The following is a 19564-nucleotide window of genomic DNA, read 5'->3' as shown; positions in this document are numbered from 1 at the left end:
CCGGGTTCAATTCCTGATAAATTGAATTTAGGCGCTACGCTTTTCAATCAAAAATAGACTATTAGAATGTTTACAAAGATGTGTTTTTGAACTGTCAGCGATAGAAATAACTTACATTACTTACTACAAGCTCCTTGGCAATCAAATCTCATTAAATTGGGATTCGAACCCACTTCTACTTATAATATTTTTCGCCTAATCTTTTTCTCTTCAGAATTATTTAGATTTTAGATCTAAACTACTAACTAAACTGAATTAGGTAACCTACCCTGACTGTGTTTTCAAAATAGATAGAAAACTTTATTGGACAAAAAACATAAAATAACCAAGACAAAACTAAGAAACTAAAAATAATTGTATGCAAAGGCGACCTTATTGCTTAGAGAAATTTTCAACAGGCCTTTGGTGAAAGGAGAAACTAGGTATGTTTAATGGTTCACCATCCTCATCATGATCAACTCATCGCCGGCTCATTACTGAGCACGGGTCGCCTCTCAGACTAAGAGGGGTTTGCCAGACTTCACACACCTTTGAGAATATTATGGAGAACTCAGATATGCAGAAACTCTCGATGTTTTTCTTCACCGTTAAAGCGGATTCATCACCATCATCATCATCATGATCAACCCATCGCCGGCTCACTACTGAGCACCGGTACCTCTCAGAACGAGAAGGGTTTGGCCAGAGTACCACGCTGGCCATGTGCGGATTGACAAACTAATTAAAGGTACTTATTTTATTGTTTGGAAAAATAACAATGAAAAAACAAGATTAGATAATTTGTACAAGATTCATTTATATTTCATAAAATATCACAGTTTTAAATACAATATTTACAGTCTGTATACAACACTACACTTAAAATTAAAAAAGTTTAATTGGCATTACATTTTTTTAAATTTAAATGCAATTTGAATTGGCTCTACGTAGCTCGTTGGATTACATTCAGTCTTCAGCAAATTAAGGAATACATATTTTAATCAACATGTTATGGCACTATCTCATTAGGAAACCAGTGGTGGCGTAACCTGGTGTCCAGGTTCTCCTGTATGTACATTTTGTTGGTAGCGCGACTGGTTGCGTCATCACTGGTTACTGGTGCCCTAATGAGTTAGTGCCCTTTGGTTGTACAACAAAGCGGACTTCAGCTGGTGAGCTGTATACATTTTTTTGGTAGCGTGAGTGGTTGCCACTGGTGTCCCAAAGAGATTGACCCATTAGCAAGCAATGTTGACCCAAGTCCGTAAATGGATGGGGTAGCCAAAATGGGATAGCGCATGATAATCCCGCGACAAATCACGTCATCAAACTGTCACAGAACTGTTTATACAATAATAATAAGCCAAGTGTACAATAGCAATAAAACTTGCACCAGCCTGCTTTGGCAAGTTACTTGGACATCTCTTGCCAATGTGTAAACAATGGCAACAAGTCAACTTCTGCCAGTTTTAATTGATACAATTTACAGAAATTGACATCGATATGACAATGATAGCTGAATGCAATTTTTATTGCTACTGAACACCTTTACTAGCTAGTTTAGCATAGAACTTGGATATTGATTTTAATGCAATATCTTGTTGCTACACTACTTCGTAGTTTATGTGACAAGTAATAATTTTGACACAATGTTTTCCAAAGATTAGAACAATTTAACAACTTTAACCGATTTTCAAATTAACCATTTATTAACTTAAGAACTATAAGTACCTAAAAAAACTATAAAACACAAAGTCAAGCCCAAAAAATGAAATAAATTATTAATAATAATAGACCTACTCTAAAAAGTTTCTACATTACAAAAATGTAAAACTAAAAAACAGTAGTTATGAACTTAACAACAAAACTTTTTAAGGATTATACCATCGGCTTATTTTGCTTAAAGCAACTGGCAATGACAGAAATTGCTCGTGCGCGCGCGCTCTAAATGCAGAAAGCCCCAACTTTTTCACACAAAAATTTTAATAGACCCATTGTTTTGCTCTGTAAGTTCTATTTGACTATGGTTAAGCAGATTTTGTCTCGATAGCTGTTCTCCATAGGTCCAGGAGGCAGGGTCACCGCCACGTCGACCTTCGAATGGGAGTTGGGTGATGACGTCACTAGTTCCGCCAGTTGTGAAGACGAACACTCGCTAGACCGTGACGTCATGGTTCGAGCTGCAAAAAAAAAACTTTTAAGAATCTTTGCACATCTTGCAAGTTCCTCATAAAAATAAAATGCGGCGGTAGTTATGAAAAATCGTTGTTCCAAATCCCACCCGTTCGCGTTGGTGTAATTTTTGTAGGTAAGACTACTTTTTGACTGACGCTAGAGGTCAATGAACGTTGCATAGATAGGTGCTCCGGGGTTTGTGTTGGGGTAGTTAATCTCGCTAAGTTTTCGCCACCGAACTGTACGTAATATTATCATGAATGGTAATATGATATGGGGTTTGCGGGGAACTACAGGTAGGATTATAACTTCGCTATGGTATTAAAGGCATAGCTTACAATTAGTGTAGCAACTTGAAGCCGAGTCCCCGGACGGACTGTAGGGCTTCATCTCGTAGTGGTTGCTGCCGGCGGAGGACTGCTGTCTGCTCCTGTTGCCGAACGGAGACGCGTAGCTAAAACAAATTGTATCGTGAAGAAGAACCACTTTACTTTACTGGTAAAACTTCAAAGTCTTGGTCATCACCGTCAGATTATCGGCTTACATCGGTGTTTTATCAGAGAGTGTGCTCAGAAACTTTTCAATCGTCTCCTTACTTCAACTTTTTACCATCGTACTGCAAGACTTCGGGCGACATTCCATCGACACGCACGAAGGGTTTTGCGTCATCATTCCTCATACGCATGGCTAAGGTTTGGAATACTCTTCTTCGAACTGTCCTACCAATCAAAATCCGGGTATCCATTGAACAATAATGAATAGGCATCTTCTAGATAAACGTGTCCCATCTTAGGCCACATCATCACTTTCCATCAGGTATAACTATGGTTGAGTGTATGCCTAGTAAATTAGAAAAAAAAGATGTTCTTGAGAAAGTTTTTGGAATCCAGTAGTAGAATTATGCCAACCAGAAAAGACTAGGGCACCAATTAGTGACGCTTTCTGTGATTTCATTGAACTAACCATGAGTTTTTAAAAAATTCAAAATAGAGTTTACCTGTGACCAGTATTTGGCGAACCGTACCTATTACGTTCCAATCTCATCGTAACCATAGTCCATGCAAAAGTATTCTCTTCTCTCTCCTGAGACATTATGAAGATAATAAAAGAGAAGAGGTGAGAAAGAGAAATTACCTGTCTCTCAACTGCGGCATGTCATAATGATTGTCAGGCCTCATCCAGTACTCATTACAGGTCCTCGTAAGATCTGGGGCGGCATTACCCTTGTCTCGTCCGGAATACGTCTTTGGAATACCTGAGGAATTGTTTTTTAATTAGCAGATGTAGTTAGTACGCGACAGGTCGAGATGGCAATCGGGGTGGGGATGTCCCGCACACCCGCACAACTCCGCGCTTTCCAATGCGGGTGAGTGTGGGTGACGTGTGGGTGTGTGGGAGTCTTCTTCTTCTTCACTAATTAATAGACTGGCTTATTGTAGTGCCAACCTAGCACAATGCACTTCGCCAATGTCGAGTAGCTTGAGGGAGGTGTGGGGAGTCCCTCCGCCTCATACCCTGATTACCATCTGGACCTGTCACATACAATACCTATTAATGATTAATTATTTCAATCAACTGAGAGTCTAAACTAATTTTTTAACAAGTGTAAATTAAAAGTTTATAACACCCCCGATAAGTAAAGGTCAGTAACTAGAAAAGAGCTAATAAATTTCAAACGGCTGAACCGATTTCCTTGAAATACCTAAGAACACTCTCAATCAAGCCAACTTTCAAACAAAAAAAACTAAATTAAAATCGGTTCGTTCGTTTAGGAGCTACGATGCCACAGACAGATACACAGATACACACGTCAAACTTACAACACCCCTCTTTTTGGGTCGGGGGTTAAAAATAGAACTGCAAAACAAGTAGTCCATCTGAATTTCAGCTCAGTGCTCAGTGTCCTCCAACGCTGAGATCAAGGTTGCAACCCTTAGACTATATCTTTGAATCCAAACGTCAATCCGTTGATGATATCGTATAGGCCCTAGACCATATCATCAACTGATTGACATTTGGATTCAAAGATATAGACTAGCCCTAAACTCTAGGGCTGGTCTTTAAATGATAGCAAGTTACCTGTCCTGGCAGCAGTGTACCCCGGCCGGACGCTTCGGTACTTGCACCACACGTAGAGGATGGCCGCGCCGGCCGCCAGCATGGCCACCGTGATGCCGATACCCACGTACAGTGTTAAGTTGTTCTTGTAGATCCCTACAAGTTACGAGTATTGGGGACTCAAATACTAACATTGACGTCCATTATTCTGAAGTAATAATGCAGGGTGTAACCAGAACGCGAGCAAAAACGAAGACAGGTGATAGCTAGTACTGATGATTACTTGTAAGATACCATTTAAAAAAAACTAAGATTTTTTTTAAACCCTGTATTTTTGTAAAAGTTCACAATATATTGCAAATAAAACATCTGACTGACGCTAGCGGTCAACGAACGTTCCGTAAATAGGTCACTCGAAGTCAATGCCGCGTTGTAGGTGGGGCATTGATCCAAGTTTTGCACGATATACAATTACGGGTTTGAAAAATACTAAATCACTAAAACTACAAGATAAGGCAAATGGTTATTCGCATTGGATTGTGTTAAAGTAGTTTAATAATGAGGCTAAGTTTTTTTCCAGCGTCCTGGTTACACCCTGTATAAGTAAGTACCTACTTATAACGAACGTACGAATTATAGTATAACGAACTTCTTGCATACAAGATCCATTTTATGTATATGTATTATGTATGTATGTTGATTCATCATAAATTAAAATAAATAAATAAATAACCATAATTAACATGAAAAAATCCTCAACGGAACGCTTGATTGGACTACAAAATAACAACAATGAATTTGAAAGTAAAATCATTAAAAGGCACCATAATTAAAGAATTTTTCTAGACATTCCTCGACCAAGTTGTGGCTTTGTTCGCAGCAAGTTATGCTAAACAAAAACTATGGGAAGTGTTAATTAAGTGGTGAGAAGCCGTGAACACAACAGTTTCCACCATTATTAACTGGGTTCAATAATAATTACTAATAATAATGATGCTTTGTATGACATATTGGAAAAAATATTCAGTTTTTGCTCGCATTTCTAAAATTTTCTTTGCGCCTCACAACATGCTCCAAGAAAAACATTTTCCATTAATAGAAGTTTTACATACTTCATACATTGTATGTTTACAAATGTATAAAATGTAATGACTTCGTCTGTGTTGGTGTTAGCTGGCGGGCGTGCTCTGCCTTTTTGGAGTGTTTTTTTTGTTAAAACTGACTGGAAAGTGCTCTAAGGGGGTGCCGTGCGTATGTCGGCGAGCGCCGGCACAGACGGGGACCATATTTGTATAGTTTAACTAACTTGTTACAAATAACTACAAACTTGACATTGGCTAATCTTTGTAAAGCCAGACGAAAGCAAAAGTGGTCGATGGTAAGACCGAACCTATCACAGTTTAAATATTATTTTTATCGTTCACATATCAAAACACACTTTACGTTCCTAAAATCTGATTTCAAAAAATAAATCTATCATATACCTAAGTGGAAATATTTCTAAGTGCCACAGAAACTAAATGCATGTGGATGCAAAATCCATAACTAATTTTAAGTTTATGCTCTACTAGCCGATGCCCGCGACTTCGCCCGTGTGGATTTAGGTTTTCGAAATCCCGTGGGAACTCTTTGATTTTCCGGGATGAAAAGTAGCCTATGTGCTAATCGAGGATATTATCTATCTTCATTCCGCCAAATCCGTCTAGTAATTATTGCGTGAAGGAGTAACAAACATACACACACACACACACAAACACATACACACAAACTTTCATCTTTATAATATTATAGTGTGATGTGAAGTGTGTGTGAACAGCACAAGAATAAATGATTTTTCTTTCTTTCTTTCTAAATAAAGAAAAGAAAAGATTTTTTTTTATTTAAGACAGGGAGGAGAGAACCGCTGAACGCAGAACGTTGGCAATGAGCGATCAAAATTCTTGGAAGAAGGTGACTTACTAAGTCCAGCAGAACATAGTCCATCGACACAAGCAGCGTGCTGCAGCGTGGACCCAGCACAAGTGCCGATGCATTGTCTTCGACGCACCCTCACGCACTCCTCGCTGCAGGACGACCAGGCGTTCCAGGGCGACCACGAACCTAGATCAATTTTGCTTGTCAATGCAGCCAGGTTCGAGTATCTTCTTTGTTTTTAAAACTGAAGCGCCCCGTTCACTTTTAAAATAATAGGCCGTTACCGCGTTAGTTTGCGGATGTAGGTATATCAGGAGGACGGACGGTAGAGGCTACATAGCGTCGTAATACACACTTTTTTTTTTTTTTATAAAAAAAGAATATTAGCCATGCTAATCATGACTAATACTCCCCTTTCCCCTCCAATTAAGCGTAAAGCTTGTGGAGTGGGTACGACAATAGTGCAACGGGCGGGGTTTGGACCGCCGACCTTTTGGAATTCAGTCCGCTCCTCAACCGTTGAGCTATCGAGGCTATTTGTCTTTGTCCGCGTGGATTTAGATTTTTTTTAATCCTGTGGAAACACTTTGATTTTCCGGAATAAATGGCCTATGTTCGTCCCCAAAAGCTAACCCTGTGCTTTACATCAAAATTGGTTAAACTGTTGTGCCGTGAAAAACTGCCAGATAGACAGACATACTTTCGCTTTTAAAATATTAAGTATGGATTACCTTATTTAATTCTGATATACTTGTATGATCTTTGTATCTGAATTCTGAATATTGTGTGGTCACTCGATAATAACAACAAAAAAAATCATAATTAGGTAGGTAGGTACTAACCATTCTGACAGGTAAGACAGTCTTCATCACTCTGCGAAGCCTGTCCTCGGCACGGCACGCCGCCATTGGCTGGTGCCGGCTCAGTGCATGTCCTAGTTCTTCGTCTGCCGCTGCTCTGCGCTCCACATCGGCAGGGGAGCCAGGGTGACCATTCCGACCAGCCACCGTTTACTGGGAGACCAAAAAATTTGTTTATAGATATATGGGTTAAATCCATACTAATGGCTGTCTGTCTGTCTGTCTATATTCTGTCTGCTACCTTTTCACGGTCCAACAGTTTAACCGATTCTGACGAAATTTGGTACAGGGTTAGTTTATATTCCGTGGACGGACATAGGCTATTTTTTATCCCGGAAAATCAAAGAGTTCCCACGGGATTCCCAAATACCCATCCGCTTAACCGATTTGTATGAGGTACCGAGGTAGCTTGCGTCCTTGACATAGGCAACTTTTTATCCCGGAAAATCAAACAGTTCCCACGGGATCTTTAAAAACCTAAATCCACGCGGACGAAGTCGCGGGCATTCTCTAGTAGATATTAATTCATTGGAATAGAGCTCCAATCGATTCTAAATATTATAAATGTGAAAGTGTATCCGTCTGTCCGTCTGTCTGCCTGTCTGCTACCTTTTCACGGCCCAACAGTGTAACCGATTCTGGTGTAATTCGGTACAGGGTTAGCTTATATCCCGGGGACGGACAAAGGCTACTTTACTTGGGATTGCCTGTGTAATCCCAAGGTGTAATCCCATACAAATAACAGAGCCAAAATTATCAGCGGGCCTTAACCATTTTGAGCCACCAACCTATCACAAAATAAAAATACGTTTTCGAATCGATTTTGGTGAATTTCGATTTTAAAAACCTAAATACACGCGGGCGAAGTCGCGGGCATCAGCTAGTAATGATTATTATTTATAAAATAATGTAAGGTTCGAACATTCATAGCTATCCTCATAGGAAACAAGAAGTGGGCCGCAAGTGACGCAAATCTAGGTGATTTCCAGCGAATATTTTTTTAAACTGCATTTCATCGAACTCAATCCATGAAACCAATACTTGGAAAAGGCATTGATAAATTATTGCAGTCTACAATAGATACTCGATGAATGAAATATTTTTAATAAAAACGGTTGAATGATTAATATTTCATCTCATTTCATCGAGCGATACCGCTCTTTGGGAATAAACCTACCATAAACTGACAACACGGCAGTGTCGGACTCCCGCCGCCCGGCGATGTTTTCAGCCATGCATGTATAATTCGCCATATCCTGTACAAAGAAAACATATTTTAATATCCACACTTTCATACTACATCCATACTTAATATAATAAATGCGAAAGTGTGTCTGTCTGTCTGTCTGTCTGCTACCTTTTCACGGTCCAACAATTTAACCGATTTTGACGAAATTTGGTACAGACTTGGGATACATCTCGGGAAAGGACATACGCTACTGTTTATCCCGGAAAATTGAAGAGTTCCTACGGGATGTAAAAAAACCGAAGTTCAAGCGGGCGAAGTCGCGAGCATCCTGTAGTATTATTTTAAATGCAATCAGATATTGTTTTAAGTCAAGAGTGAATAGGCATTTTCCAGGCAAGCGCGCTCCATTATAGGCTGCAACATCACTTGCCGGCAGGTCTGATTGTAGCCAAGCGCAATGTGTCTATTATGCTAGATTTCACGGCCCACCCGTCTTACCAATTTTGACAAAATACAGATAATAGCTTGTATCCCAGAGAAGGACAAATTATATAAGTCTACTTTTCATCCCAGAAAATCAAAGAGTTCCCACGGGATTTTGACAGGCCCACCGATTAATTGGGCTTGACAAAATTTGGTACACAGATATAGCTTGCATCCCAGGGAGGGCAAATTTTGATCCCAAAAAATCAGAGTTTTCTTCTTTTCTTCTATTCTTCTTCTTTCTCTCTTCTTAGATTCATTCTTAAAACCCCAAATCCACGTGGATAAAGTCGAGGGCATCATTTGGTTGGTACAGAGTCTCACACCCTGGAGACGGTTACGTTTTCCTCGGTTTAAAAGTTTCCACGGGATTTAAAAAAAACGAAATCCACTCAGACAAAGTCGCGGCCATCAGCTAGTTTCACATAAAGATGATATTTTCATGTAGATCACAGCAAAGAACATAATATACAAGCTTGTCATTCCTTATAAGTCACAATACCCTATTTCATTTGAAAGTTGAATAACGCAGGAATAACATTATCTCATGTTATCATAAGCTAGCAAAAGGCACTTCAGGAACACGCAGCATCCTTGCAGGTGCGCCGCGCGCTGGATGGCGGCCAACAGAGATAGCAGATTGCTTTTATCGCGGCTTCACTGTCCCGAGCAGACGCAGAGAGCATTGTTCAGCGATGTTACGCAATCATTTACTCTTATTTTTACTCTATAAAACGTTTAAAGTAAAGAATTTTCATTCTGGATGCCTATAGCGAGCGTTCGTGGCCTTGCTTTCATGGGAATTTTGAAAAATCCAGCCTTATTCCTAGTAGCTTTCTTAAGCATAATTGCCGTCAAGCGCAAGCCCATCACGCCCATAAAAATTAGAAAAAATAGCTGATGCCCGCGATTTTGTCCGCGTGGATTTACGAGTTCGATTTTAAATATCCCGTGAGTACTTTGATTTTTCTGGACAAAAAGTACCCTATCTCACTTTCCAGGTCTCTATATCCCGCTGCTATATCCATCCAAAAAATCCCGTCAATGCGCTACCGTTCACGCAAGCCACCATCAAATTCTCTCATACGCTTCGCCAACTCCTTCTCCTTCTGCCTCACAGGACTCTACCGCCTTCCAAGACCTATCGCTATCCCCCTCCCTGCCTTTGATCACGGCTGGCAGATCCCCAATGGCGCCAGGCGTGTCTCAATCGCCACTCCAGTCATTCTGGGGCCTCTGCTGGGGACTCTGCTGAGGATATACTGGGGAGATTGCACAGTATCCATTGCGCTGCCACATTCAACAACGATTTTGTTGCAAAGATGTTATACATACCTGTAAGCCAACTCTGGGCAGCACGAGAGTTTCGTCGGTGGCTTCGATGGTGACTCCATTGCGGACCCACTTGATGGTAGCGGGTGGTGCGGCGGGCGGCGGGCTGCAGTGGAACGTCACTTGTCTCCCAGCTTCCACTGTCGCTGACTGGGGCTGCTGGACGAATTGCTTCTTTATATCTGTTAGACAAAGAAACTTGGCTAAAATTTTGATTCAGGTAGTTTGAGTTTCAAGGATATAGAAACGTGGCATTATCCATATCCATCTATACTAATATTAGAAATGCGACAGTGTGTCTGTCTGTCTGCTAGCTTTTCACGGCCCAACAGATTTTTTTTCGATTGTAACAGATGTTATGGAAAAGCGGGGTCGCCTCCCACATGTACTAGTAGTAATACTAGTCACTTACTGGGTTGGTCCCAATTTTTATGTTCTATGCATCGATGTTCTATATAAAATTGTTTTACCGAAATAAATATTTTTGTATTTGTAACAAAACTAATTTTGATGAAATTTAAAACAGAGTTAACTTTAATCCCAGGGACGGACATGAGCTACTTTTGATCCCGGAAAATTAAAGAGTCCCCGCGGGATTCTTAAAAACGTAAATCCACGCGGACGAAGTCGCGGGCGTTATCTAGTATCAAATAATTTAATCGCATGGTGGCACGTCATTGGTGGTAGGGTGGTAACAACTCCGATCATACCAACCACCCTTACCAAGAATCCTACCATACATCATCATCGGGAGCTCCCATCAATAAGATCACATGTGCTCACCATGGAGCGCCATGGGTTCCAGGGAGGTTGTCAACCATTAAATATGATAAGAACAGAGCAAAAATCGATAAAAACCCTCGCTAATTTTAGTCGCAGCGTTAATTCAAGAAGCTATTAGAGTTAAGTCACTAAGGCAACTCGAGCACCCCAAAGTGTAACAAGCAGTGCTCGAATTAACGAGCGGATATAATGTTTCCTGCAGTTAATGGTTCCGAGCCGCGGGCGGGACGGGGGTGGAAAACACTCGTTAAAAATTACGATTTAAATTGACACTTCTCAAATGTATGTGGAATCGTCGAGGTTATTTTCGAACCCGTCAGGGGGTATTCAATTTTTAGGCTCAAATTAAATTACAAGAAATTGGTGATTTACATGATAGAAAAATCAAAACACTAGGCTTGAACTCCTGCACTTCCAAGAGGTCCAAAATACGTTTGTGGGTATAAGTGTGCTCTTGACTCCAGTCTGCTACCATCGCATGCGGTCCACACGGTAGCCATAGAGACTGACTGCGATGTGGTACCATCTAGTTGCTAAAAAATGCGAAGGCATGCTGTGCCATCTGACGGCATGCGCACGCATTCTAGTGTATTTTTCCATTGGGCGCATGCGGTCTGCTACTGCAGCATGCGGACGCATACGATTCCACGCGACTCGATGCGGCGAGTTTGATTGGAATCGTACCTTAAACTCGTAGCAGTATCGCGTCTAGACTGCAAAAAACTCGCTCTACCGGTTGCCCACCCCATGCCCGCCCGGGTCGCCATGCAGTACCAGCACTTGCAAAAGTGTCAATAGTTATCTGTGTTACAAGGGATCAAAGTGATATTTTGTTCCTCGAGAGCGTTATTTTGAACTCAGAGTAAAGCGAAAGGTTCTAAAGAATACTGAAAGTAGCCAGGAACTTAATAAACGCCGCCAGTGAACAAAATATTTTTGCCCCAAGTAAATGCCTATGAGAAACAAAAACACACTAAAACACGAACACAGACCAATCAGAAGAGAGAAAGCTCAAACACCCGTGAGAACAAAATTAAATTTTGTTGGAGCGAAACGTGCGTCGATTGTGTTCTGGTGGAATTGTGTGGTGGTACTGGGGGCTTGCTTGGTGGCTAGCTTTACCTGCATGCTTAGCAGTGGGAGGGCGGGTAGAGCATGTCGCATGCTGCATGCTGTACTATACAGATTTGCCTTTTTTAGCGGATTATAGCAAATCATGTTTTTGATTCTTTGCATATCATGGACTTCCGCAAAGTAACGCCTGCTTCAATACAAGACTATGGTTTGTCAAAAAGATACCACAACTATTTTAAAAGACTTAGTTAGCACTTTTGTTCATAACTGTACGTTTATGACGCGAAGCAGATCGGTAATACAGCGATCATACCGTAATATAAAGATTTTGTATTAACGGCTCATCCAGTATCCAGTTTTATCCGGATTAAGGTAATACAATGCTTTCGAGTGGTTACTTTGAAACCATAATCTTTTACTGTAACTGATATTGCTTTACCGTTACTGGTATTGAAATATAGACCTTATGGATAACGAAATACAGGTTAGTTTTTTTTTGTTACTTGGTGTAAATATAAAGAGAGCCGGTAATTTTTTCTCTATGGCTCAATATGCATTTATCGTCAGTCGTCAACGGAAATCATCACCAATGCATTGTTGGCTCACTACTGAGCACGGGTCTCTTCTCAGAATGAGAAGGGTTTGGCCACTGTAGTGAGATGTCATAGTGTTTAATCTGTGGAAATGTCATTGTCTTGTCTGTGGGTTTTCCCACTTGGCTCTGCTGGTAATTTGTAACATGTCGTACCTACATTTAATAAAAATAAACCTTTTAATATAAAATAACTAATCTTTAATTTAGAAAAAAGGATAAACACAACATGGCGCAGCCGGTAGGAGTCTACCACTCTGGCCAAGTGCGGATTGGAGACTTCACACACCTTTGAGAACTTTGTGTAGAACTCTCACGCATGCAGGTTTCCTCACGATGTTTTCCTTCCCTATAAAGCTAGTGATACTTAATAGCTTGAAATAGCTTAGACCAACATAACTTCGAAAAGTTACAATCGAACTCCGGACCTCACGATTGAGGTCGACGTTTTAACCACTATCACCGCTTTGTGTTCGTAATACGATATTTGCCTATGTCAAAAATAAATTATTTCTCCATGATTATTAAATAGAGGGTATCCCAAATTACGTAAAATCCACGTCCTATGTTATTTTAAGTGCGATACCCATTTTAAATTATGGATTGAACTAAAAAAGCAAGCCAAACAATTTTGACGTCACATGCCAGTATTTTATAGAAGCTCGCATTCTAAGCGCGTGTTTTGACGTTTGATAATATACTGATTTGACTAGTTATTTCATGTCATTGAACACTAGCTTAGAAAGGAAAAAATGTTTTTCAAACTCCAAATAAATACTTAATGAATACTTGCTACTGACTCCTTGCCTATGAATAATAAAGAGTACTTACCTAACGGTAGCACATTCAAAATGTTACATCTGCCCTCTAACAATCGAACGTAATATAAAAAGTTAGATTAGAATCATTTTGTTACTTACGCGGTTTTGTCCGAGGGGCGTGTGAAAAGGTTTTTAAAAGCGTTGAATTTTTATCTTTGGGGACGATAAGTGAGTACCTATTTAGAAAAAGTTGTAAATTGATATTTATATTATTGTTGGTAAGGCTAGTTCCCCACGTAGGTATAGTACGCGACAGGCCCAGATGGCAATCCACTTAAATACTCCACTTAAATAGCCATAAGCCACCCCACGCACAGTGATTTGGAATACCTACATTTTTATGTCACCACATTGGATTCTCTACGCACTGAACGTAACGAAAGTTTCATAAAACTTAAATATAGAGCTATCGGCACCCTCTGGCGTATGACCCAGTTTCAAAACGTAGTAAATTATTTTGACGGTTCAAAAGCACTTGTAAAACTTTATTTATATTGAAACATGTTCTATTCCATTCTAAACTTCAAGATGTAATAATAAAGACGTTTGTTGTGGCCTCTTCTCAGACCTGGGTGCGTTTGGAACCCTCGTAGGTTAAGTTTACGTAATTAATTATGTATCACCACTATATCATATTATCTTACAAATCTTACAATTCTGACAACCAAAAGGCGTACAATAGTACCTAATTTGAATAAATGATTTTGATTTTTAACCCCCGACCTAAAAAGAGGGGTTTTATAAGTTTGACGTGTGTATCTGTGTATCAGTCTGTGGCATCGTAGCGTAGAAACACTAATGAACCAATTTTAATTTAGTTTTTTTTTTGTCTGAAAGGTGGCTTGATCGAGAGTGTTCTTAGCTATAATCCAAGAAAATCGGTTCAGCAGTTTGAAAGTTATCAGCTCTTTTCTAGTTACTGTATCTTTCACTTGTCGGGGGTGTTATAAATTTTTAATTTACACTTGTTGATGGAGTGAAATATAACCAGAGTGAACTAGAGTGAGGAAGCTCTCGGTTTCAATCCTGAATCGATATCCGTCAAAATATTACTTAGCTACGTCGTTACCCTACCTAAGCCCTGCCCCCTAATATACGCAAATAGATACACTGTATAGTGTATACAATAGTAAAATGCTATACTTGTAGACATTATAAATATTAATAATGTCGTGTCTTGTGTTTCCGGACCTCCGACAGTGCGTGCCGGCGTCCTTTGACGCTAACAATAATGATTTCAACAAGCTGGCGCCTGACGGAGCTATGAAGTAAAATAGATAAGAAATATCCCATATCCCGAAGAAACCTTAATGTTTTTCGGGATAGAACCTATCCTATATTTTAACCCGAAGTATTAGCTGCAAGTATGCCAAGTTACATTTAAGTTCCTTTAGTAGTTACAGCGTGAAGCGTGCATAGACAGACAAACAAAAGCACTTATAAAAGTTTATTTATATTCTATTAAATTAAAAGACGTTCTATTCTATTCTAAACTTCAAGAAGTAATAATAAAGACGTCTGTTGTGGCCTCTTCTCAGACCTGAGTGCGTTTGGAACCCTCTTGGAGTGTTCTTAGCTATAATCCAAGAAAATCGGTTCAGCCGTTTGTAAGTTATCAGCTCTTTTCTAGTTAACCTTCACTTGTTATAAATTTTAATTTACATTCGTATATATTTAGAGGATGAAAATCATCTAAGTGTGAAAAATAACTACATTATGATTTATCAAGTAACCAAATTTTGTGGGAAAGGCATGGTAATAAATAAAAAAGGCCTGCAGATGGCTCCAAAGGATCGTTATGGGTAAATGAAGCGTAACTAACTGAATATTTTAATGCTAACGACTTTGGGCAAGTTAACAAACCGAGATCATCAGAGCAAAAAATATCTAATTATGAAATAGACTACCTGCAGCGTTGAGTGAAGGTTTCAGAATTAATCGCTCAGATTTTAGATAGTAATTATTTATTTATTGTTAAAATTTTTGTTTTAATTAACGGATAGGTTTTGTTAATCGTGTTATCAATCCCATCAGTTGTTTTATTTTATGCGAATGATTTTTCATCTTTGTTATATCTTTTGTTTAGTAGTAAGTAGCGACATGTTATAGAATTAATACATAGGAATCATTTGTGTGTTTTTATTCTTTATGTTTCCAACCATATTCAGCCAATTTTATTTTTTGAAGGCTTTTGTTTATCGTTTTCTTATTATCATAGCGTTCTTTTTATCATACAGTTCATTAAGCTTGAATTATTAATGAAGTTTATTAAGTTAACCTAAAACAAAACAAAGCAAGAGTCAATTATGTATTGCATAGGATTTTATGTTACTTTTTTCAGTAATCAAACATAAAATAAATTAATACCTAGTAATATCGTTCAATTACAAAATAATATAATGAAACTGATATACCTTTACGCTCGGTTTATTTAAATTCTCTACCAATGAGATGCGAATTCAATTCTGTCTGAGTTTCAATTTGATAAAGGTGTCAAATTTAATTGATTGAATATCGTTGATTGGAAATGAACGGGATTTATATTTTGATATATTGATAAATAATATTTTAATCCGAGTTTACATACCTTGCGATTTATTCTTAGTTAGGTATGATTAAAAATTTATCTAGGTACTTACTCTAAAAAACGAACGCCAAAATTCAAAATTCCTAGCTCGTTATCTCACGTTTGTGTTCCAGAAGTAGAATAATAATCGTAACAAGTGTAAATTAAAAATTTATAACACCCCCGACAAGTGAAGGTTACAGTAACTAGAAATGAGCTGATAACTTTTAAACGGCTGAACCGATTTACTTCTATTATAGCTAAGAACACTCTCGATCAAGCAACCTTTCAAACAAAAAAACTAAATTAAAATCGGCTCATTAGTTTAGGAGCTACAATGCCACAGACAGATACACAGGTACACAGGTCAAAGTTATGACACCCCTTTTTTGTGTCGGGGGTTAATAATAAAGAGAAACAAAACACTTACAAGCATATTCAATAAAGACTCCCTGACTCCGGATCTTGCCTTTGCTATTCCACGCATAGCAATCACAGCTATACTTCCCACCGAAGTACTCATCCAACTCATTCCTAGTCACATTCAGTTCTGCTTCAACCACTCTTACACCGTTCTGAGGATCCACATGATCCAACTGCACAGTCTTATCACTCCTAACATCATTACACTTAAAAAAAACTTGCAAAGCATTAGCGGCTCTGCATAACAAGGTAGCTGGTTTAGTTCGCAGCACATAGGAATTCTTTGGTTCTACTAGGAATATCGGGAGACCGTCTATAGTCTCGTCGTTTTCTGGCAAAGGGATGTAGTCTTCTTCTTCGACTACATGCTTGAAGTCGGATAGGTATGGGTCGAAGTTTAGCAGACCATCTGGGTGGATGTATTCTGGCCGCGTTTCTTTTTCCGTCGTTTGCTCCATACCTGTAAAGACAGGAAATAATATTCTATACTACTAATATTATTTATTCAATACTTACTTAATAATTATCAATGTGAATTAATTAACTGTAAATAATTATCTGTCTATCAGACTGTTCTTTTTTACAGCCCATCCTGGTAACAATAGGTTTTTGAAATTAGATATTTGGTGCAGAGATAGCTTGCATTTTGGAGAAGGATATACCTACCTAGGATACTTTTATGTAACTATTATGTATTGTTATAATATAGGATAAAAAGGTAATATGAGCTTGAAATAAACCCGAAAAATTTTGTGGTTAGGGAAAAAGAAGCGAATGGATAAGGTTTGGAAATTCAGTGAAGTGGCTGTAATTTGATTGTGTTCCCGTGCTTATAGGTTATGTATCTTATTACTGGAACAACTAGTTTATTTTTAAATTCAGATACAGGTAAGCCCTTGACTGCAATCTCACGTGGTGGTAAGTGATGATGCAGTCTTAGATGGAAGCGGGCTAACCTGGAAAGGGGATAGCAGTTTTCATTAAACCCATACTCCTTTGGTTTCTACACTTTCTACATGGGATCGTATCGGAACGCTAAATCGCTTGGCGGTACGGCTTTGCCGGTAGGGTGGTAACTAGCCACGGCCGAAGCCTCCCACCAGATCAGGTAGATAACCTACCTATTTCTACCTGACGAAAAGGTTATTGGTTTAGTCGTCTCTGTTTGTATTGATTCATCATCACAATTCACAACCCACTGCCAGCCCAGTAAGCATGGGTATCCTCTTAGAATGAGAAGGGTTTAGACCAAAGTCCACCATCCCTCAACACTGACCAACTCCGAAACGTTAGTGGTCAGGATCGAATCTTGGACCCCTTTAAATAGAAGGTCAAAGTCTTTAACCACTAGGCCATAACCGCTTTGCATTGTATGTTTATAGATATTTTCATACCTTTTCAAACTATATAAGTAGGTATCGATTTAATAGAGTTTAATACTTAAATGTTCTGTTGTTTTTGCGTTAGTGTTTTATTAATTTTCCCCTTTTTCCTCTTCAAAAAGACTCGAAGCTTATTTTAGAATAAGAGAACACTATCCTGATAATTTATGACAGTCCGCTTCTTATTCCGTTTTACTTTTGCGGTGAAAAGCTCAAAAGCTTACAAAAATCTTGTTTGGCTCGAAAAAGCTTGCTTCTATTGCATGAGCTAAATCTTTCAACAAAACACGTAGGTACAGAGTAAAAAGTTTTACAATTTTACCTACTTACAAGTTAAAATTCCTCCGACAGTGGCATTTAGCATCATTCTTGGACAAAGACCGGGAATCCTGGAATACAGGTTTTCTAAACATAACCTGACCAAACAAACTTATATAAGTGGCTTTATTATTTTAATAATAATTTTTTTAAACATACCTCCATTTCTAACTTTTCCGACAGCAACACTAATCAAAAACGCAATCCGCAAAACATTTTCCACACACATCACTAAAATAAGCACTTATCACGAAAAACACAAGTTGATTCCCTTAACATCTATGAAAATATTCGTTGCGTATTTCTCGATGCAAAATACCAAGGGGCGAGACATGAATCCCCTACCACGGTCAGAATGGTACTGAATGGTATATGCTTATATTTCTATAAGCTATAATATAGCCCATATGTGATTTGCGATGGCGTGTACGATAGTATGTACATAACTTCCCATACATTTGATATGGTGTCGTAATTAAGAAGCTTTCTGGATTCAATTAGAGGCTTAGCGTTGGTTCCATTCTTTTATTGGTCTATGCAGATAAGATTAGATAAATAGGTAAGAAATGATAATGAAAATTCTATATATTATCAAACATATCTAATAGATGCCTCTGGTTACCTATTCTACCGAATCATGGATCTTACGGTTTAGGTGTACCTAGTATGTCTCAAAAAAATGTAGGTTGTATAGGGCCTTCACATTTATTACTTACGAAAAATAATAATAAAGCACTCAAGTAAATAAAAAAGGAATACCTTTTGTAACTACTGTAAAGCTGAAATATCAATCAAGAAATAATCATTATAGGTGGAAGCCATATTCTTATTGCTAAACTCCACTAAATTAATTCAGACCTTTTTGGTAACTCGTGATTACCTATTTACTAAAGCTTAAAAAAATTACCCGTGAACATTTTCTGAAAAATATTTAATATAATATTCTAACAATAATAAAGCTTTCTGACAAAATTGGAATCCTTATGCTTACTTACATCCAATATTTCCGCTCTACATTTCTGAACTTTTAAAGTAATTTTAATAAGAAATTAGTAAAATAGTAAATTGTTTTAATAAAACTCTGCATTCTTCATAATAAGGTGTTCAAAAGTAGGTAAGGTTAAAGTAATTGATTAATTTTATAAAAGTTTTTTTTATTATGAAAGTTTAAGATAGATACTCGTAACGACATCTATTGAGGGGAAACAAAAACGCATTGAAGCTTCTAGGCAAAGCTCACTTGAATGTTCTAAAAGCTCCACGAAGCTTTCAGATACTATTTTTCATACCAGTTCATATGGTCAACGCTAGATGGCGTAATGCCAAGAAGTTCGACACGTCATCAACAGATGGCTCTAATACATGATTTTTGAAAAATAAAATTATTGCCCTAAGAAATTGCCATCCTTCGGGATATCCGTGAACTAGCAAGGATTTCGTTTTGCACCAAATTGTTGTTAAAGGGGTACCAAGTTGATCATATGATGGAATAAAGAGGGTGTTGTACCTATAGCAAGTAGCAATGGTTTTTAAACGAGACAATAATTATAGAGGGCACACGGTATGATTTTTAGCAGCTTTTGTTGAATTTTCTCTATATCAAAAGTTTTTGGAC

The 19564-nt window shown here is 38.4% G+C and overlaps 1 protein-coding gene across 1 annotated transcript; it reads right to left on the bottom strand.

The window, feature by feature from the left end:
• Positions 1 to 776: 776 nt before the first annotated feature.
• On the bottom strand, positions 777 to 18286 carry LOC123867264 (netrin receptor unc-5-like). Its single transcript, XM_045909244.1, has 10 exons — positions 18109 to 18286; positions 16257 to 16709; positions 9994 to 10172; positions 8164 to 8242; positions 6969 to 7139; positions 6172 to 6312; positions 4234 to 4368; positions 3289 to 3409; positions 2493 to 2608; positions 777 to 2159 (listed from the first exon to the last, which is right to left on the bottom strand). The coding sequence occupies exons 1-10, from the start codon at positions 18176 to 18178 to the stop codon at positions 1993 to 1995; spliced, it is 1632 nt and encodes a 543-aa protein (XP_045765200.1). The 5' UTR covers positions 18179 to 18286; the 3' UTR covers positions 777 to 1992.
• Between the last annotated feature and the right edge of the window lie 1278 nt (positions 18287 to 19564).

This window comes from Maniola jurtina, chromosome 7 (genome assembly GCF_905333055.1).
Source record: "Maniola jurtina chromosome 7, ilManJurt1.1, whole genome shotgun sequence".
NCBI classification, from domain to species: Eukaryota; Metazoa; Arthropoda; class Insecta; order Lepidoptera; family Nymphalidae; genus Maniola; species Maniola jurtina.
This window is presented reverse-complemented; position numbering and strand designations above follow the sequence as displayed.